The sequence below is a fragment of the Sparus aurata genome, chromosome 8, assembly GCF_900880675.1.
Source record: "Sparus aurata chromosome 8, fSpaAur1.1, whole genome shotgun sequence".
Lineage (NCBI taxonomy): Eukaryota > Metazoa > Chordata > Actinopteri > Spariformes > Sparidae > Sparus > Sparus aurata.
In genome coordinates, this window is record NC_044194.1 from 15,187,732 (window position 1) to 15,203,494 (window position 15,763).

At 41.3% G+C, this 15,763-nt stretch overlaps 1 protein-coding gene across 3 annotated transcripts in view; it reads left to right on the forward strand.

Moving 5' to 3' along the window:
- The window catches only part of LOC115587008 (zinc finger protein aebp2-like), a 34,240-nt gene extending 19,997 nt beyond the window's left edge, over nucleotides 1–14,243 (forward strand). For 2 of the 3 annotated variants that reach the window (XM_030426548.1, XM_030426549.1), the window contains 3 exons: nucleotides 9,978–10,091; nucleotides 11,408–11,437; nucleotides 12,889–14,243. In XM_030426548.1, the coding sequence (XP_030282408.1) occupies nucleotides 9,978–10,091; nucleotides 11,408–11,437; nucleotides 12,889–12,895 (151 nt within the window). In that variant the 3' untranslated portion in view covers nucleotides 12,896–14,243. Of the gene's footprint in view, nucleotides 1–9,977; nucleotides 10,092–11,407; nucleotides 11,438–12,888 lie in introns of those variants that run through there. The other variant, XR_003984949.1, reaches the window with a different exon arrangement.
- Nucleotides 14,244–15,763: the final 1,520 nt, after the last annotated feature.

Below are 15,763 nucleotides of genomic sequence, written 5' to 3' on the forward strand. Positions count from 1 at the left end.
TAAATCTATCGGTGTTTACGCGAGTAGCAGTGTGTTACGTCAACCAGCGAAGATTGGTTTGTCAGAGCAGACAGTGGGAGCAAGTGTCGCGATTAAGTAAGCAACAGCAAGGGGCCTATGTTGTGTTAAAGCACATGGACGGTGCAATGTGTGATTGCTGTCACTGCCAGGAGGGAGAGACCGAAGTTTGCAAACATTGTATTTTCATTTATTTTAGCACAAGAGAAAAGGCTTTAAGGAGGAGGACATTGGTGGGGTTGCTGGCCAGCAGACTACAAGTTAACTCGAGCTGGATAGAGATGTTAATGTTAGTCTGAAATTCGAAAAACCCTGAGCTAGTTCTGGACAGCTATTCTAGCTAACATTAGTAATGATGGACACATTTTCAATCCTTTCATTACACTTTTGCGGAGGTGGAAGGGATTTAGTCAACTGTAAATTATTTTTGAGATACTGATGGTTTGTAGCAAGTGTCAGTTTGGTCAAGTTAATATTTAATCTTTGACTTGGTGTAACGCCCTAGTATCCTACAAGCAATCTGGCATTCATTTGGACCACCATCAAGTGTCGTGACTCTCAAAACCAAGGTCAACATCAAGTGCGCGACTGCGTTTGTGTATGTGTGTGTTTCTCAGTCACTGAGTCAATGATTAGCCGTGTGAATGTTGGAAGTCATGTTTATTAATGCTGGAGCAAACCATTCACGTCCTGGCTGACACTCATTAACTCCATTTGGATTAATGAGTAACTGATTAACATGAGCCATTCTGAACATGAACCACCAGCAGCTCACTGCGGAGGAAGAGGGGGGTGGATGGGCTGAGAGAGACAGAGAGAACCATAATTGCTGTCTAATCTTTGATGGATGGGTGAATGGATTCCCCTGAATGCTGTTGAGTGCTTTAGAATAACAAACCGTAGAATACACAGCGACAGTGAACGCTTCGAGTCACAGGATACATCCTGGCACGTAATTTGGACGAATCACACATTGCTTATCATGTACAAAATGGGTTTATATCTATAAGAATCTAGTTGTCACAAACAGCAGTTGTTCAGATATTTAAAAAAAAAAAAAATTTAAATCCAGGGAACTTCAAACAACAATAAGCAATGCAACAATAACTAGGCGATCAGCAATACATTAATGGGTGTGCAAGCAGCATCCATTAGAGTTGTGAAAGTATTTCCCAGGACCAGGACCAGCAGTATATTAAACGCTTCTGAGCTTGCAGCCAGTGGGTATACATTAGTAATTTGTAGGTCAATTTGGGCTAGCTTAAAGTGAAACTCTCGCCAAAATGCAACCAAGGCTTTATTTGTGATTGAATATGAGTCAAACCTTTGGGTAAATGCATAATTATGACGAAAGAGGCACTTTTAAGATTTACCGTAGTTTCGTTTTCGGGCAAGCTCATTTTGAATGGGAGTGCTCAGGGCAGGGATACGATGGCATCAAAAACGCTATTTTTAAAACACTAAGAAGGCTCGACACAACATGAAACTTTGCTCGTAGCATCACCAGGGTCTCTACACATGAACATGAGCATTGAGAACATTGTTTGTGTACACAGAGTTTATGAAAAAGAAGGTTTTTGAACTACTCACGTTAGCTGCTGCATCTCCGGCGCGTGGCCGTCATGGCAGGCAAAAAGTGTTGATCTACGAGTGCGACCATCAGGAAGGAGAGTAATGGTGGGACGCTTCTCAAGCTTAGTTCCATATGAATGCACGGATAATTCATTGTTTTGTCGTTAGCGAAAAGCAACATTGACGTCCACGTTGAAATGGGAGCCTCATATTACAAGCAATACTACAATCAGCAGCCGGAAAAGTCACGTGACATCTCACGTGGATAGTTGTTGCCAGAAGCCAGTATGCTGCCTATTGTAACACGTCCAGGTTGGGCTACCTGAGCAACTCACAAGACCCCCTCCTATCCACTGACTAACTGACATAGTAAAGGCAGACTTTTCAAATGCCATGTACAATTTCACTCCATGTACAGATCCGTGCAATAACTAGCAATTATGCACCCCTCCCCCATCCCACCTAGAAGCTGTCGTCACTAACATTTCGGTAGAATATAACCAAAAGTGCATTACCTCCACTCTTTCTGCAGCCACTTGTACAGCTCTTGGAATAGCATATTTCCTCAAAAACGCTTTCTTTGGTTTCCCGAGTGTTGGAGTCATGGTCAAAGTGGTCACTACAAACTCGGTAGTCCTTCTTTCCTAGCGTCTCGATCGGCGTGTTGATGTCGACTTGCAAAACAATTAGCCATTGATTCAGGATATCCCTACTGCACCTGAATGGCAGTCTGTGAAAAGTTTCAGGAATATTACTTTTCATCTTCTTCCCACATCCAGGAAAAGCACAAAAACGAACCATCTTGATTTACACTGTGACAACTTCGGTGTCTCCTCTCCGTCTTCTTTGCTGTTGTGCTGTGTTTCTGTCTCTCAGGTCACCGGTAGCTTACTGGCTTCCGACAGCAACTATCTACGCGAGATGTCACGTGACTTTTCCGGCTGCTGATTGTAGTATTGCTTGTAATATGAGGCTCCTTTTTCAACGTGGACGTCAATGTTGCTTTTCGCTAACGACAAAACAATGAATTATCCGTGCATTCATATGGAACTAAGCTTGAGAAGCGTCCCACCATTACTCTCCTTCCTGATGGTCACACTCGTAGATCGACACTTTTTGCCTGCCATGACGGCTGCACGCCGGAGATGCAGCAGCTAACGTGAGTAGTTCAAAAACCTTCTTTTTCATAAACTCCGTGTACACAAACAATGTTCTCAATGCTCGTGTTCATGTGTGGAGACCCTGGTGATGCTACGAGCAAAGTTTCATGTTGTGTAGAGCCCTCTTGGTGTTTTAAAGGGATATTCCGATGTAGATTTAATCCATGGTCTAAATCACGGTGAAACGGTGTTAGACTCCCTCTCCAGAGATCAAGTTAGCAGACCGCTAATTTACGGAGTTTTATCAACCTCAGAAACAACTGCATGACAACTATACACTGCAGTAAATGGATCCAAATATAAACCGCCACCAAAAACCCACAAATAATGCTCAGAACAGCACCAAATTTCAGAAACAGTACAAATAGGGTCTCAGCACATAGTCTGGGGCATCTAACCTCGGCAAGCTTAGCTAGGGAAGCTATTGGGATGCTAAAAACATAGTTCAACTCTCCTCCATCAGCTTCCGGGTCGGGGAAGTCCCGACGCGACGATTACCGAGTGCGATTAGAAATGCTCAATTCCGTTCTTTTCCCTGTCCTCTCTCGATAATAACTGTTATAAACTGGCAGGTCAGACACATAAGAACTTTGATTGCTTTTCCATGGAGTCATAATCACACATTTTCATCCATGAGCCGCGGAACTCTGCTGCACTTGGTAATCGAGTCGTCGGAACTTCCCGTCAACAGGAAGCTGCTGCAGAAGAGTGGTAAATTTAGTCAGCTTTTCAGTAGAAATCCAGCTAAGCTAGCGGAGGTTAGATGCCTCGGACTATGTGCTGAGACCCTATTTGTACTTTTGCTGAAGTTTGGTGCTGTTTTGAGCATTATTTGTGGCTTTTTGGTAGCGGTTTATATTTGGAACCATTTACTGCAGTGTATTGTTGTTGTGCGGTCATTTCTGAGGTTGATAAAACTCCGTAAATTAGCGGTCTGCTAATTTGATCTCTCGAGAGGGAGTCTAACACAGTTTCACGGTGATTTAGACCATGGATTAAATTTATACCAGAATATCCCTTTAAAAATAGCGATTTTGATGCCATCGTATCCCTGCCCCGAGCACTCCCGTTCAAAATTAGCTTGCCCGAAAACGAAACTACGGTAAATGCCCCTTTCGTCATAATTATGCATTTACCCGAAGGTTTGACTGATTCAATCACAAATAAAGCCTTGGTTGCATTTTGGCGAGAGTTTCACTTTAATTGCATTCCTGCTGTGATGTGTGTGTGTGGGGAGGGGGAAAAAGGAAGGAACTGCTCCTTTTGTTTTAATTGCAATAAAACAATATAATAGGTCTTCAACTATAACTTCAACATTAACTGTCATATATATGTATGTTTGGTCATAACGTAACCCAGGGCTTCACCCTGTGGAAGACCACTGTGAAGTTGACCCGTGTTGGTCTTGTTTTTAGGTTGATGGATGGATGGATGGATGGATGGATGGATGGATGGATTTGTTTTTGCAGTTTTCTTGCCAGCAGACGTGAAATTTTGTGAGATCAAATTATTGTTTAAAGAAATGTGTCCCACAGGGGCACTGAACTTTTAAAGAGCTGTAGGCAAGAGTGGATATCGGGCGATGATAAAGCACCAAGTATGAAAAGCAGTAACTACAGATGCTGTTTTAGCTTTGTTGAAATTTCAATGCTTGCACACAACTACTTGAGTAGATGTGCATCTAAATCCATTGATAATTCCAAATCCAATGATGTACACCTGATGCACAATTATGTGTGTAAGAACATTTTGTGCTACTAGGATTATGGCTCCATGAAGTAATTTGAAAGGTAATCCACTTAATGAATTGTTCAAAAGCTCATAAGAAATATTTTGAATAAGCTGCATCCACCCTCCAGAAAAGCCTTGATCTTTTCTGGCCTGCAGTAATTAATGTCAACTTAGAAACATGGCAGCAACCAACCTACCTGTCCTTTTCCAGACCTTTTTTTTTAACATTAAAAGGAGAAAGCAAAACCTGTGTGATGTTGATGATCTGACATCAGGCTAGCTCCTCTCAATGTAATGTTAGCTTACCTTTATACATTTTCTAACTAGTTAGGTAAGGTTAGGTCATCCAATTATTTATGTCATGTAACTTGACATTGTAATGTTACCTTTGAACAAACGTAGGTGTCTTTGTTGGCTGTGTTGATGGGGACAGAATAAACAAAATGGCCACTGCACGGTGAGGGTATGGCAGATGGTTAAAAGATGTTGCTGGGGACCGGCACCTATACCTTCAAACATGTTTTTCTTTTCAACATGGATGAACCTTGCGCATAGCACATACAGGTTTAAGAGTAAATGGGAAAGTTGACAGGTTTATCTGGGTACCAAATATATTAATCTTTTGTCTTCTGTATGCTGCTATTATTTTGCAGTCCCTGAACCAGCCCTATGAACCTGCACTCACATTATCTGCAGAAGGATGCAGTTTATAAGGATATCAAGCCTCTCCTGCATTCAGTCCAGGAGTTCCATATAAAGCCACTTAATGTGTTAGCAATTTAATACACACTTTGCTGCTTTGTGATGAACTTATTGCTCCTGTCACCAATGGGAGCTTCAAGGCCTGGGGCCAGCCATCAATCTAGATGGGAAGACTGGGCTTCTCTGTGGCAGGCACCCCCAGTAGCTCTCCCCACAGAGGCCCCACTCACAGTTTACATTTGTGGCTCATAAAGAAGCAAGCCAAATAATGGTCTCCTCTGGAAAATGAAATAAATCCATTTGTCTCTATTTGGCTTGGTTTGACTGAATGGAGTCTTTGGGCGGAGAGTTCTTTGAAAATCTGTGAGTGTGTGGGTGAGTGAGTGATTTGAACACTTTGGTGTGTATGTGTGTATGCGTGACATTTGTGTGACATGTTGACCCCCTCACTGCACCCCTCTCATCCATCAGACAATAATCACTCATCAGTACCACAGCACACTTGCTCAGACATGTTTACAGTCGCGCTGGAGTGGAACACGAGCACGCACACAAACACGGGTGTTTACTGCATATTTATCACTCAGCAGGTCCTCCTCTGTCATTTGAGGTTTGCTTTGCACAAGGACACTAACTCAAGACTAACCCAAACTTTAGAGCCTCTTTGAAGGGGACTGTTTCTTGTCTTGTACCTGCCTCTTCTCAACTTCCTCTTTTTGCTCTCCCCTCCATTAAAGGGGACTAGTGCAGTGCCCGTAGGAAATATGTATTCCTATTGAAAGGTGGGAGGTTAAGTAGCTTTTTCATGGATGGCCAAATGAGGCTGTGTTTGAAGGTGGAACGTCAGGGATATTTAGGTGTGAAATATGATATTCCAAGGTATAATTGGCAGTTTTTGACTAGTTTTGATTTCGCCATTATATTTCACCTTAAAAACTATTAACTTTGTGTCATTATTTTCAGCACAACCTCACATGTGTGACTGTACAGTTATTTTTTTATTTTAACATACTGTATTAACACAATGGACCTAAAATCACAAAAAAAACATAAAATTCAAGTAGAAAAAGTTAGATTTTTTTTTAAATGTGAAAACCACAAATATGTTTAACAATATTTTTTATTACTTATAATTCAAATATAAATTGTTGTTTGCTAAATATGTGCATACATTTTAAGAATTTACAAAGTTATATGTAACTATTTACATTTAAATGCAGGCAATGCTCAGGTCTGCCTGAGCTCCTTCCAGCTGAATGAAGAGCTGCACTGCCTGCTCCACATTCAGCAGTCTCCTCATTGTTTTGACTCATAAAACAAAAACCGACTCCACTACAAACTAAACACACTACACTAAACACTACATAACACACTAGCTATACACTCCAAACACGCTAAATGTCACAAATCTCTCAACTCTCAATATCGCTGTCTCTGCACCGACCATCGCTGCCTGTCATTCATCCGCCTCCATCCCTCCCACAACTTCCCCCGTTCCTCAACAACCAAACTTGCTGCTTGGACACTTTCGTGACAAAAGCCCATTTTTACCGTTTATTCCTGCACCAGACACAAAGCAAACGTGGCGGCAATGTTTGCGAAAAAGCGTGGCCGACATTATTTACCCTAAGTCCGGTTTTGGACGTGCCGGTGCGTCTGGTCAGTCGACTTGGGAGGTGGGCTGTGTGGGTGGGCTAGCGGCTAGCAGCTAGCTACACACGAACATCCACATATTCTGATTCCACTTTGTTGTCCGCGCGTCTCCGGATCTCCTCAGACCCGAACAGACTCGGTCCGGACTCATTTAGTCTCATTAATCCACAGCAGTCAGTTTAGATGCACAGAACAGAACGGGACCGAACCACCGGCAAAATCCAGGTCCAGCTTGCGCCGCTGCAGGTATAAATCTGCTTGTTTCTTAAGGTGAGGGGTGGCGATGGGCTCTGCAGTGATTGGCTCTGGTGCGCACATGACTATGGTGGCTACGGTTAGCAATGCTAGCGGAATTCGTAAAGCATTTCTGAAATAATTTATTCACGTTATCATTGCAGTCCAAACAAATGCGATGTTGCACACCCTTGAACCACGCAGCAGCCATGTGGAAACTCTCAGGTCAGTCTGATCCTGATCCGCAGAGATATTTGAGGCAGACAGACAGACAGACATTCCTTGCTTTTATATAGAGATAGTCACACTTTTGCCATGTACTGCTGAGTCAAAAAGAGAGAAACTTCACTAATAACAGTTTCAAGTTATAGGATTTTCTTTAGAAATAATTATGTATTAAATCATTTAATCAGATATCATTGCCATCCTGGATTTATGCATTATTCAGGGGTGTGATTCTTCCGGATAAATCCGTAAATCCGTATTTTCCAAATAAAAAAAAAAAAAAAAAATCTCACCAGTAGTCACCATTTAAAGGGTTATTTTTCTAAATTTTCTTCCAGGGGGGCATGCCCCCGGACCCCCCTAGTGTTGCTGGTTACAGACTCAGAGCACCGCTGCTACAAAAAAATCTAGGGGAAACACTGACTGTTCTTAGAGTTTTGAACGTGTAGGGCAAACTATTTCTTTCTTAGCTGAAGCCAACAACGGGACAAAGTAAATGTAAAGAGAGACATAGTGGAGCCATATATTTTCCTGCTTTTTTGTCCTTTGTCGATCACACCTATGATTATTCCTTCTACGTGGGTATGGGAAAGTTTCTTAATTTCAGTTTTTGTTTTTCCTAGAACTTTTGATTTGTAGTGTTCCTCTCTCTTAAGTTAAAAGTTGTTTTCCACTATTGACAGCTCAGTTAGGCAATCCCAAGACACTCTGTTACATTTGTGGCAGTAGTGTTTCTTTTCCCGCGGGCTGCCGTTTCTCTCAGTCACGTCATTTTATACACAGTTTTCTTAGCATAGCTTCCTTGGCTAGTCTGCCAACATTGTTTTGTGCATATGAAGCTAAACAAAGCTAAGTAACGGACATGTGGTATGGAGACAAGGGTGCTTTTAAACCTGGCACAGGGATGTAGGGATGTTTCCTCACTGAGGGGACACACTGCCTCAAACTGGTAAACAACAAGGTCCATGTCCATCAGGATGTTTCACTCTAGACATCATCATATGCTAATTCAGCAGAAGTTACCCAACCCTCCTTCATGTCATGAATAGAAAGCTATAATTGACCCTGTGCAACCTTTTTTGGTTGGTTGGTTGGTTTGTCTGTCAGCAGGCTTATACAAAACTACTAAATGTATTTTCCACCAAACTAGGATGGTGGTTGGGTCCTGATACAGATAAAGGGACAGCTTCAGGAATTATTTTTCTCCCTTTCTTTAACATATCAATATGGGGCTTTTTTCACATTTTTGTAAATTTCTCAGAGAATATTGCATATTTCATTTAAATAATATTAATAAAAAAAAATCAATTATTTCTGCCAAAAATGTACAAAAGGAGACTGTTTGTCCTTGGCAGAGGTATTCACTCTACTGAATGCCATTATAGTTTCATATCTGTGTCTGTGTGTGCATGTTTTAATAAAAGGGAACAGACAAAAATATCAAGCTGTGATATGGATGAACAGCTTGGCTAGCTAAGGTCAAATAGTGATTGCAAATTGTTTGTGTAACAATGATAACTTTAATTCAAAGGATTTTGATTTCAAGCAGCATCGCAGGTGGGACATTGGAAGATTATAAGAACATTACTATGGATTCTTGAACCTAACAGTATTTACTTAATTATCCTGTGTGGCTCGCCCCACCCTCCAGGCTCTTAAACATGCCATAAAAGGCTTTGAAACCACTGTTCAAGTTAGTTGATGTACATGAACAGGAGGCACTTAACTTGTTGTCGCTCCGTCTCTGCTTTCCCTCTCCATCTGTCTTTTCTCTTCTGCTTCTGTTGTCAGTTTTCTATCACTTTTTTGTTCTTTTGTTCTACTTCTACCTGCAGCCGATTGCGCTGAATGTGCTGCATGTGACATGCTACCTGCACACCATCCCACTGAATGGGCTGACTAGGCATGTGATTGAGTGATTTGGCTGGGTGGCTGGCTGCTTGCCTAACTGCTGCCTGGTGTGTGTGTGTGTGTGTGTGTGCGTGTGTGTGCGTGTGTGCGTGTGTGTGTGTGTGTGTGAGCGAGTGCGAGTGTGTGTATGTCTGCATCTCTGGGGGCTCCTGTGATGACGCACATAGTGACGGGGGGAATGCTGGGGGTGGAGACGGGGCGGCTGGAGGAGGGAGGGGAGGTGCAGTCAGCTCGCTAAGCTCTTTGTTTCCTCTGCACCTCGACTTGCCACACCAGTGCTTCATTCACGGGGGGGTCACACTGCTGTGGGTACAGTTAGGTGCAGCTGAGCAGTACAGTAAATCATGTGCTCGTGTGTGTGTGTGTGCTTGTCAAAGATCACATCCAATCCCATACCCTTGAGGTGTCAAAAAAACAGGTAATGAAAAAATTGTGTAGAAATTATTTGATAATTAATAACACAGGAGGACAGAACACCTTGGTGTGTGTGTGTGTGTGTGTGTGTGTGTGTGTGTGTTTTGACCTGCCCTCCCGTGTGCATTTGTGTCAATCCCAGTGCTACAGTCAAGGCCATGTAACTTATGGAAATGTACTCAGTGCTCAGAAGGTGTTAACATGTGTGCTGGACTCAAAGAGGCTCTTTGTCCATCTCTTTCACCCTGCTCCATTCAACCTTCATCCCTCTCCCCCCTCTCTTTTCTCTCTCTTTCTGTCAGAGCTCAAAACCTGACCTCAAGTCCTCACTCTGCGTGTGTGTGTTTTGTCTTGCAGACTACCTGACGTGTGGGTGAACGAAACGGAACGATCACAGCTGAAGACTAAAGTGGTGCACTTGTCCCAGTTACCGCAGGACACAGCCATGCTGCTAGACCCAAACATCTATAGGTGAGTGTGTGGGATGACACCAGTAGCTTCTTGCACACCGTGCACCCCCTTCTGTCTGCACTCGCAGACACACAATAAGGCACATACTACTGCAGATCTGTTTTGTATTAGCCAACACATGTCACCCATGTGTAAACATTATCTAATCCTCATTGTGAAGCAATTAAATGCCACAAGAAAATGTTTGCAAGCACTTGCCTCTACCTCACAAACTTGTGTGTGTGTGAGAATATGAGTGTGAATAGGAATATGAATATGTGTGTGTGAATATGAATGCGTGTGTCTGTATGTGCAGCATCCTTAACACTTTGGTCCACCAGGTGGCACCAACTCCTTCAACGGCTTCAACAATTAGGTTAAAGAAATGCAAGTGCACAGAAAACACTTTTGTGTGTGTGTATGTGTGTGTGTCCATGTGTGTGATGAGGCAAACAATCAAATATGTAAGATATGAAAGATTTTAATTGTCAGAAAACACAGACAATGATAATGAGGAGGCCTGTTACTTGTGATTTAGAGATTTTTCCTCAACTAGACCTTCAGTATTCAGGCTACATTTCTTGTGTGCAAGTTTGAGCTTATTAATCAGAAAACAGAAGATTAGATTAAAGAAAGTGATGCAGTCAAACTCACTTTCAAATATTTTAAACCAGGAAGAAAATACTTTCTACTGTCCAAAAGTAACTCCACAGCCTATATTTTCTCCGTCTTTAAGTGCACCACATTCATCTAAACATATGATATGATTTGAATCCTGTGCAGCTCTGCCAGACTTCACTCATCACTGAGAAGAAAAATCTAATTTAGCTTTGAAGCACACAATAAGAAGCTCAAAATGCATCCTAAAAGAGGAGCAATGCGCCTACAATAACAAAGTGGTCATCTGACCGGAGATATGTGTCTCACAAGTGTGCTGATCAGGACACAGGCTGGCTGATTTTAATTAGAACTGAAGGCTCAGTAACTGCAGGGGCTGCTGCAGGACTCTGGTTTCATAGTTGAATATAACCGTCAGCACTCAGCCAGTTTATGTCAAGGTTGACTTAATGCATGAAATCCCCAAACAAATGAGGTGGTTGGTGCCTGTGGCAGTAAATATAGAGGGGTGTTTGAACCCCAGCAAATATGAATGGGATGAGCATAGAGAGACAAGTGGCAGTTGGGGATTATATTATTTCAACAATGTTTACATGTTGAGGTTCTCTCATTTTGTCATAGTGGCATAAAATTGGCTCAAACGCATGACATCATTGTGTTCGATTTCTACCAAAGATGATCTGTCACAGTGACCTCACAAACTTTTTCTGTCTTTTCAGAGCACTTCCTCAGAAGCGGCTGAAGCGGAGGTGAGTTGAAACGTGTGTCTGTGTGATTTTGAGATATCAATAAACACTTAAGATATATTTAGAAAATTATTCTAAACACACACACATACACACACACACACACACACATACACACACACACAGTACCATGGTGTGTTTTGGCTGTAACACTGTTCTGTAGTAGCAGACCAACCCAAATTTTGTTAATCTGTCAAAATATGGCCATAACATTTGATCAGATGGTTTTTAGCATGATCAACCTTGACTGGCAACCAGCCTGTGCCAGATATGTCCGACTGTGCAGGTCACATATACAAGCATGCTGCCCGTCCACAAATAAGACCGCCGGCCCGAACTAAAGGAAATAAACTAAATAATTATGTTGTGTTTTATTATCCGGTCATTTTAAGAGTCTTTACTGCTGTTTGCCGTCATTCATATTGGCGTTTTCTTCAGTGTTTTATTATGAACATAGAATTAAATTTTCCATGGCATCAATCGCAGTTCAACAGAATCAGCAGGTCAGACTTAAGAATCTAAAATAGTGGAATCAATCAAGAAAATTGCAATAGGTACATCTCTTCATTCCTGCTGTTTGCCAACAGAATTTGCCAGTGAAATCTCACTCACTGTATTGTGCAGGCAAGTCATTCTATATTGTATTATAATCAAACACACAAATAACTGCATTTTGCCTTTCAGTTGTTTTTTTTTTCAAATGTTTTTTCTTGACGATTTACTTTTGAATTGAATTGTTGAATGCATTTCTAATGAGGACAGTATTTTTCATAGTTTGTAGCAGCACTGCTGTAGTCACAGATGTACAGAGGCTAATGCATAAAACTGGCTTTTATCAACATCTGTGCGCAGCTTTGGAAGTTTGCCATTGGCCTGTGTCTGCAGACAACACAGAGCTGCCGACGTATTCTTTCTTGTTAACTCAACTGCAACAAGTTCATACTGCAGCATCCCACACATTTATATTTTCATCATTATTTTTGCTATAATGGAGATCAAACGATGCTGTAGCCTTGATGGAATGGTAATGCTTCATGCATCCGCTGTTGTACCCATGGCCTCGACTCTCCTGTGGTGAAACATCATTGTAGATGATTTCTTACCGCCCACAGTTTCACAGTTCCTGTGTACCGTGAAGCCAGCTAATTGGTAAACCGGCCATCTTAGAGCCACGACCCTAGCCTTCCCGAGTCTCACTCGAACATGAGGTCATATTTGGATTGTTCTTCATTATCCCATTAATTGACCTCAGTAGGTTATTGAAGCAAAGGCTCTTAAATACACACTGCAAATGAAGTCAGCTCAGTGTCTGTCCTGGATGAAGCCCATTTCTCACACTGTAATCTCTCTCATGACACACTGAGAATGACTCATTCTCTCTCTCTCTCTCTCTCTCTCTCTCTCTCTCTCTCCCTCTCTCCCTCTCTCCCTTTTTCTGATGTCTTTGTGTTCAGCCTGTAAGGAGTCGTCTGCGGACTGGATACTTGAGGGGAAATGCTTGTTCATATGACGTTTGTCTATACGGCATGGGATGCTCTTCATCTGCCTCGGGGGTGTAAAGTGCCGATTAAAATGAAACTGGGTCTACTGCAGTTTTCCAGTTTTTCCTCTTCAATTTTGTATATCTGATATGACTGTTGTTGCCAAGTGTGTTGTAAAATGGGACTAACAATTTTTTTTAAAGTTTGTGGTCATCAAAAACTTCAATGAATGTTTTTTCTTAACAAACACCAAACTGAAAATATGCTTAATACCCAATGGTTAAAAAAAAAAAAAAAGTTTTGTGTAACCTTGTCAGAAAAAACAGCATATTTTATAACTGTTTTGTGTAAAATATTTATGCAGATTTTTAACTTATTTTTATACCATGAAAATGCTGGTGTAATGTGGGTTTTTGTTAAGGTTTTGAAAAGAACCGTATTTACTGTGATAACCTATGTTAATTGTCACTTGTAGGCATATTTGGACATTTTGAGTTGTAATTACATTGTACATAAAAGAAGTCTTAACAGATTTTCCTATTTATACTTACTGAATGCAGTACATTTACTTGTATGTATGACAATGAAGTGTGAGGTTGTGCCAGTTGTGTCAGACTTGTATTCAGTGCAATGCAAACTGTTTCAGGAGCAATAACTCAGAAGTTAAATGTGCAAAGTGTGAGATATGGCCAGAATGAACAAATATTATCAACAATGTTGCTGACGTTATGTCAAAGACATCTATATATTGTATTGCAGAGCTGTTCACTGAAGTTAGCATGCTAACCAGCTAGCCCCAGCTCATCCTGTCTCATGAGAATACACACTTCACTCAAACTTGCCATCAACAAAATAAAACTCACCAAAAACAAGTCTCGCCACGAACAATCCTCAATTTACAAAGCGAGATGTGAATATATTTTCACCCGATTCTGATGCCTGACTCTTGCGCTTCTCTCCTGATGCATGCCTCACTTGCCCCCACCTGCCTTGTTTTCTTGACCCCCTATAAATTTGGAGCTACCTTCTTCACGTGGCCATATCTTACATGTTACACATTTAATCACACTACCGTGTAGCTCTTAATCTCACCCAGTCTGTAGACAGTACAGCATAGAAATGACTGACATTTCAGCATACACTTGAAAAGTGAAAATCACACCAACTTAACCTCCTCCCCCCCAAGTAACATTAACTGTGTTTATCATAGTTGGTATGATTATTTACATTACTACTTCTTTTTTTATTGTTAAAAAGGTGTGTTTTCTACTGTTTGATGTCCCTGTTGGAAATGGAACTGTGTTTGTAATAAAATGTTGGAAACGAAAGCTGTGGTCGACGTATCCAAGTTGTTTTGTACAGATGACGCTGCAAGGTGTTGGAATGGCAGTAAGGAGCATTGTGGTATGAATATGAGTTCCTTATGTGAGCATTGGAGGGATCGGTGGGGCTATTTGGCGTCCATTAGCAGAACAGCTTTGGGAGCAAGCTGTGGAGGAGCTAATGACTGGGCCAGCAGGGCAGAACCCCTGCCGGCCTCAGCTGTTAGTGAACATGCCTGCAGAGAAAACCGAGTTCAGGGAGAGGTCCGCAACAGTATAGCTGTTCAATCCACGCTCACACGTACAACATTCATTGGGACCAGCATGTGATATAATGAGGCCTTCAGGTGTTGTTCCACTCTTTTAAGGGGAAAGCACTGAAAGGTTTTTTTTGGCAGCCTGTTGTTTCTGCACGCTTTGTTTCATGTCTTTCACATATATGTTATGGTCTGTGGCCTCTCATAGAACTGCTTTTTGACAAATTGATAGATGGGTCCAAGATGTGCAGGCAACGCAGTTTCAGGTCATTACAACAACTCCATCATAAGCCTACTTTACATTAGTCAACTGTGAACCTTCATGTGTCAACATATGTATTTTTTCATCCATTGTTGGATCGAGACAAGAGAAAACGTCTGGTCAATTTCAGCTATTTTTCTGCCATTGTAACATTTACCAAAAAAAGGCAGAGCCAGGTTTCATGTTTGAAAGCCAAAACTTTAAAAACTTTAATACTCCAATAAGATTGTGTTTTTTTAAGTCTATATAATAATCAATATGAGAATAAGTGGAAGACTGGCAGTGAAGGAAGGCTACCACATTTTGTAGAATTTACCTTCTTGCCCTTTTAGTAAGAATTACATTTACTCTAGATCTTAATGCATCATCACTTCTCTTATCCAGTTTGCATGAGTAGGTGGTCTCACCTGCTGCCAGTCGAGCAGCATGTGCTAGCAGACTAACAAGAGTTATCACATTGCTCTCAGGCTTCGTTTAACAACCTTAGGATCTGTAACATCAGATATGGCCGTTAGAGGGTCTAAATCCACATTTCTATTTAAAAGCTTGGATAAAGCAAGAAAAATACATTTTCTGTCTCTTAATTTGAAGTTTATCAGCTCATTTTAAGCCCATAGAGATCATACAAACTACTGTCCAAAATATGAATACATTCTATGTACGACCTGTACAATCAGTCGCAAAAGAAAGGATGTGATGCATCTATTGTGAATTCTGCAGAGGATTTTCTTACCTCAGTGTGTTTTGCAACTTTGGTTTGAAGATGCAGACGTGAAAGCAGACTGCACAGATTTCATCAACAATCGTTCAGAAAATAATGACATTAAAGATTTATAGCAAGTCCCATTTATCCTATGTTCACTGCTTACAGTTGTGTTTAACACTCACTTACTTTTGCTTGTTGTTTGATACGTAGCGTGTAGAACTTTTAGCAGGAAACTCTCGATGATAAGCGTGCACTCTGAGGTTAGACTGCACACATTATTTACAGTTTTTCAGTCGCTCAT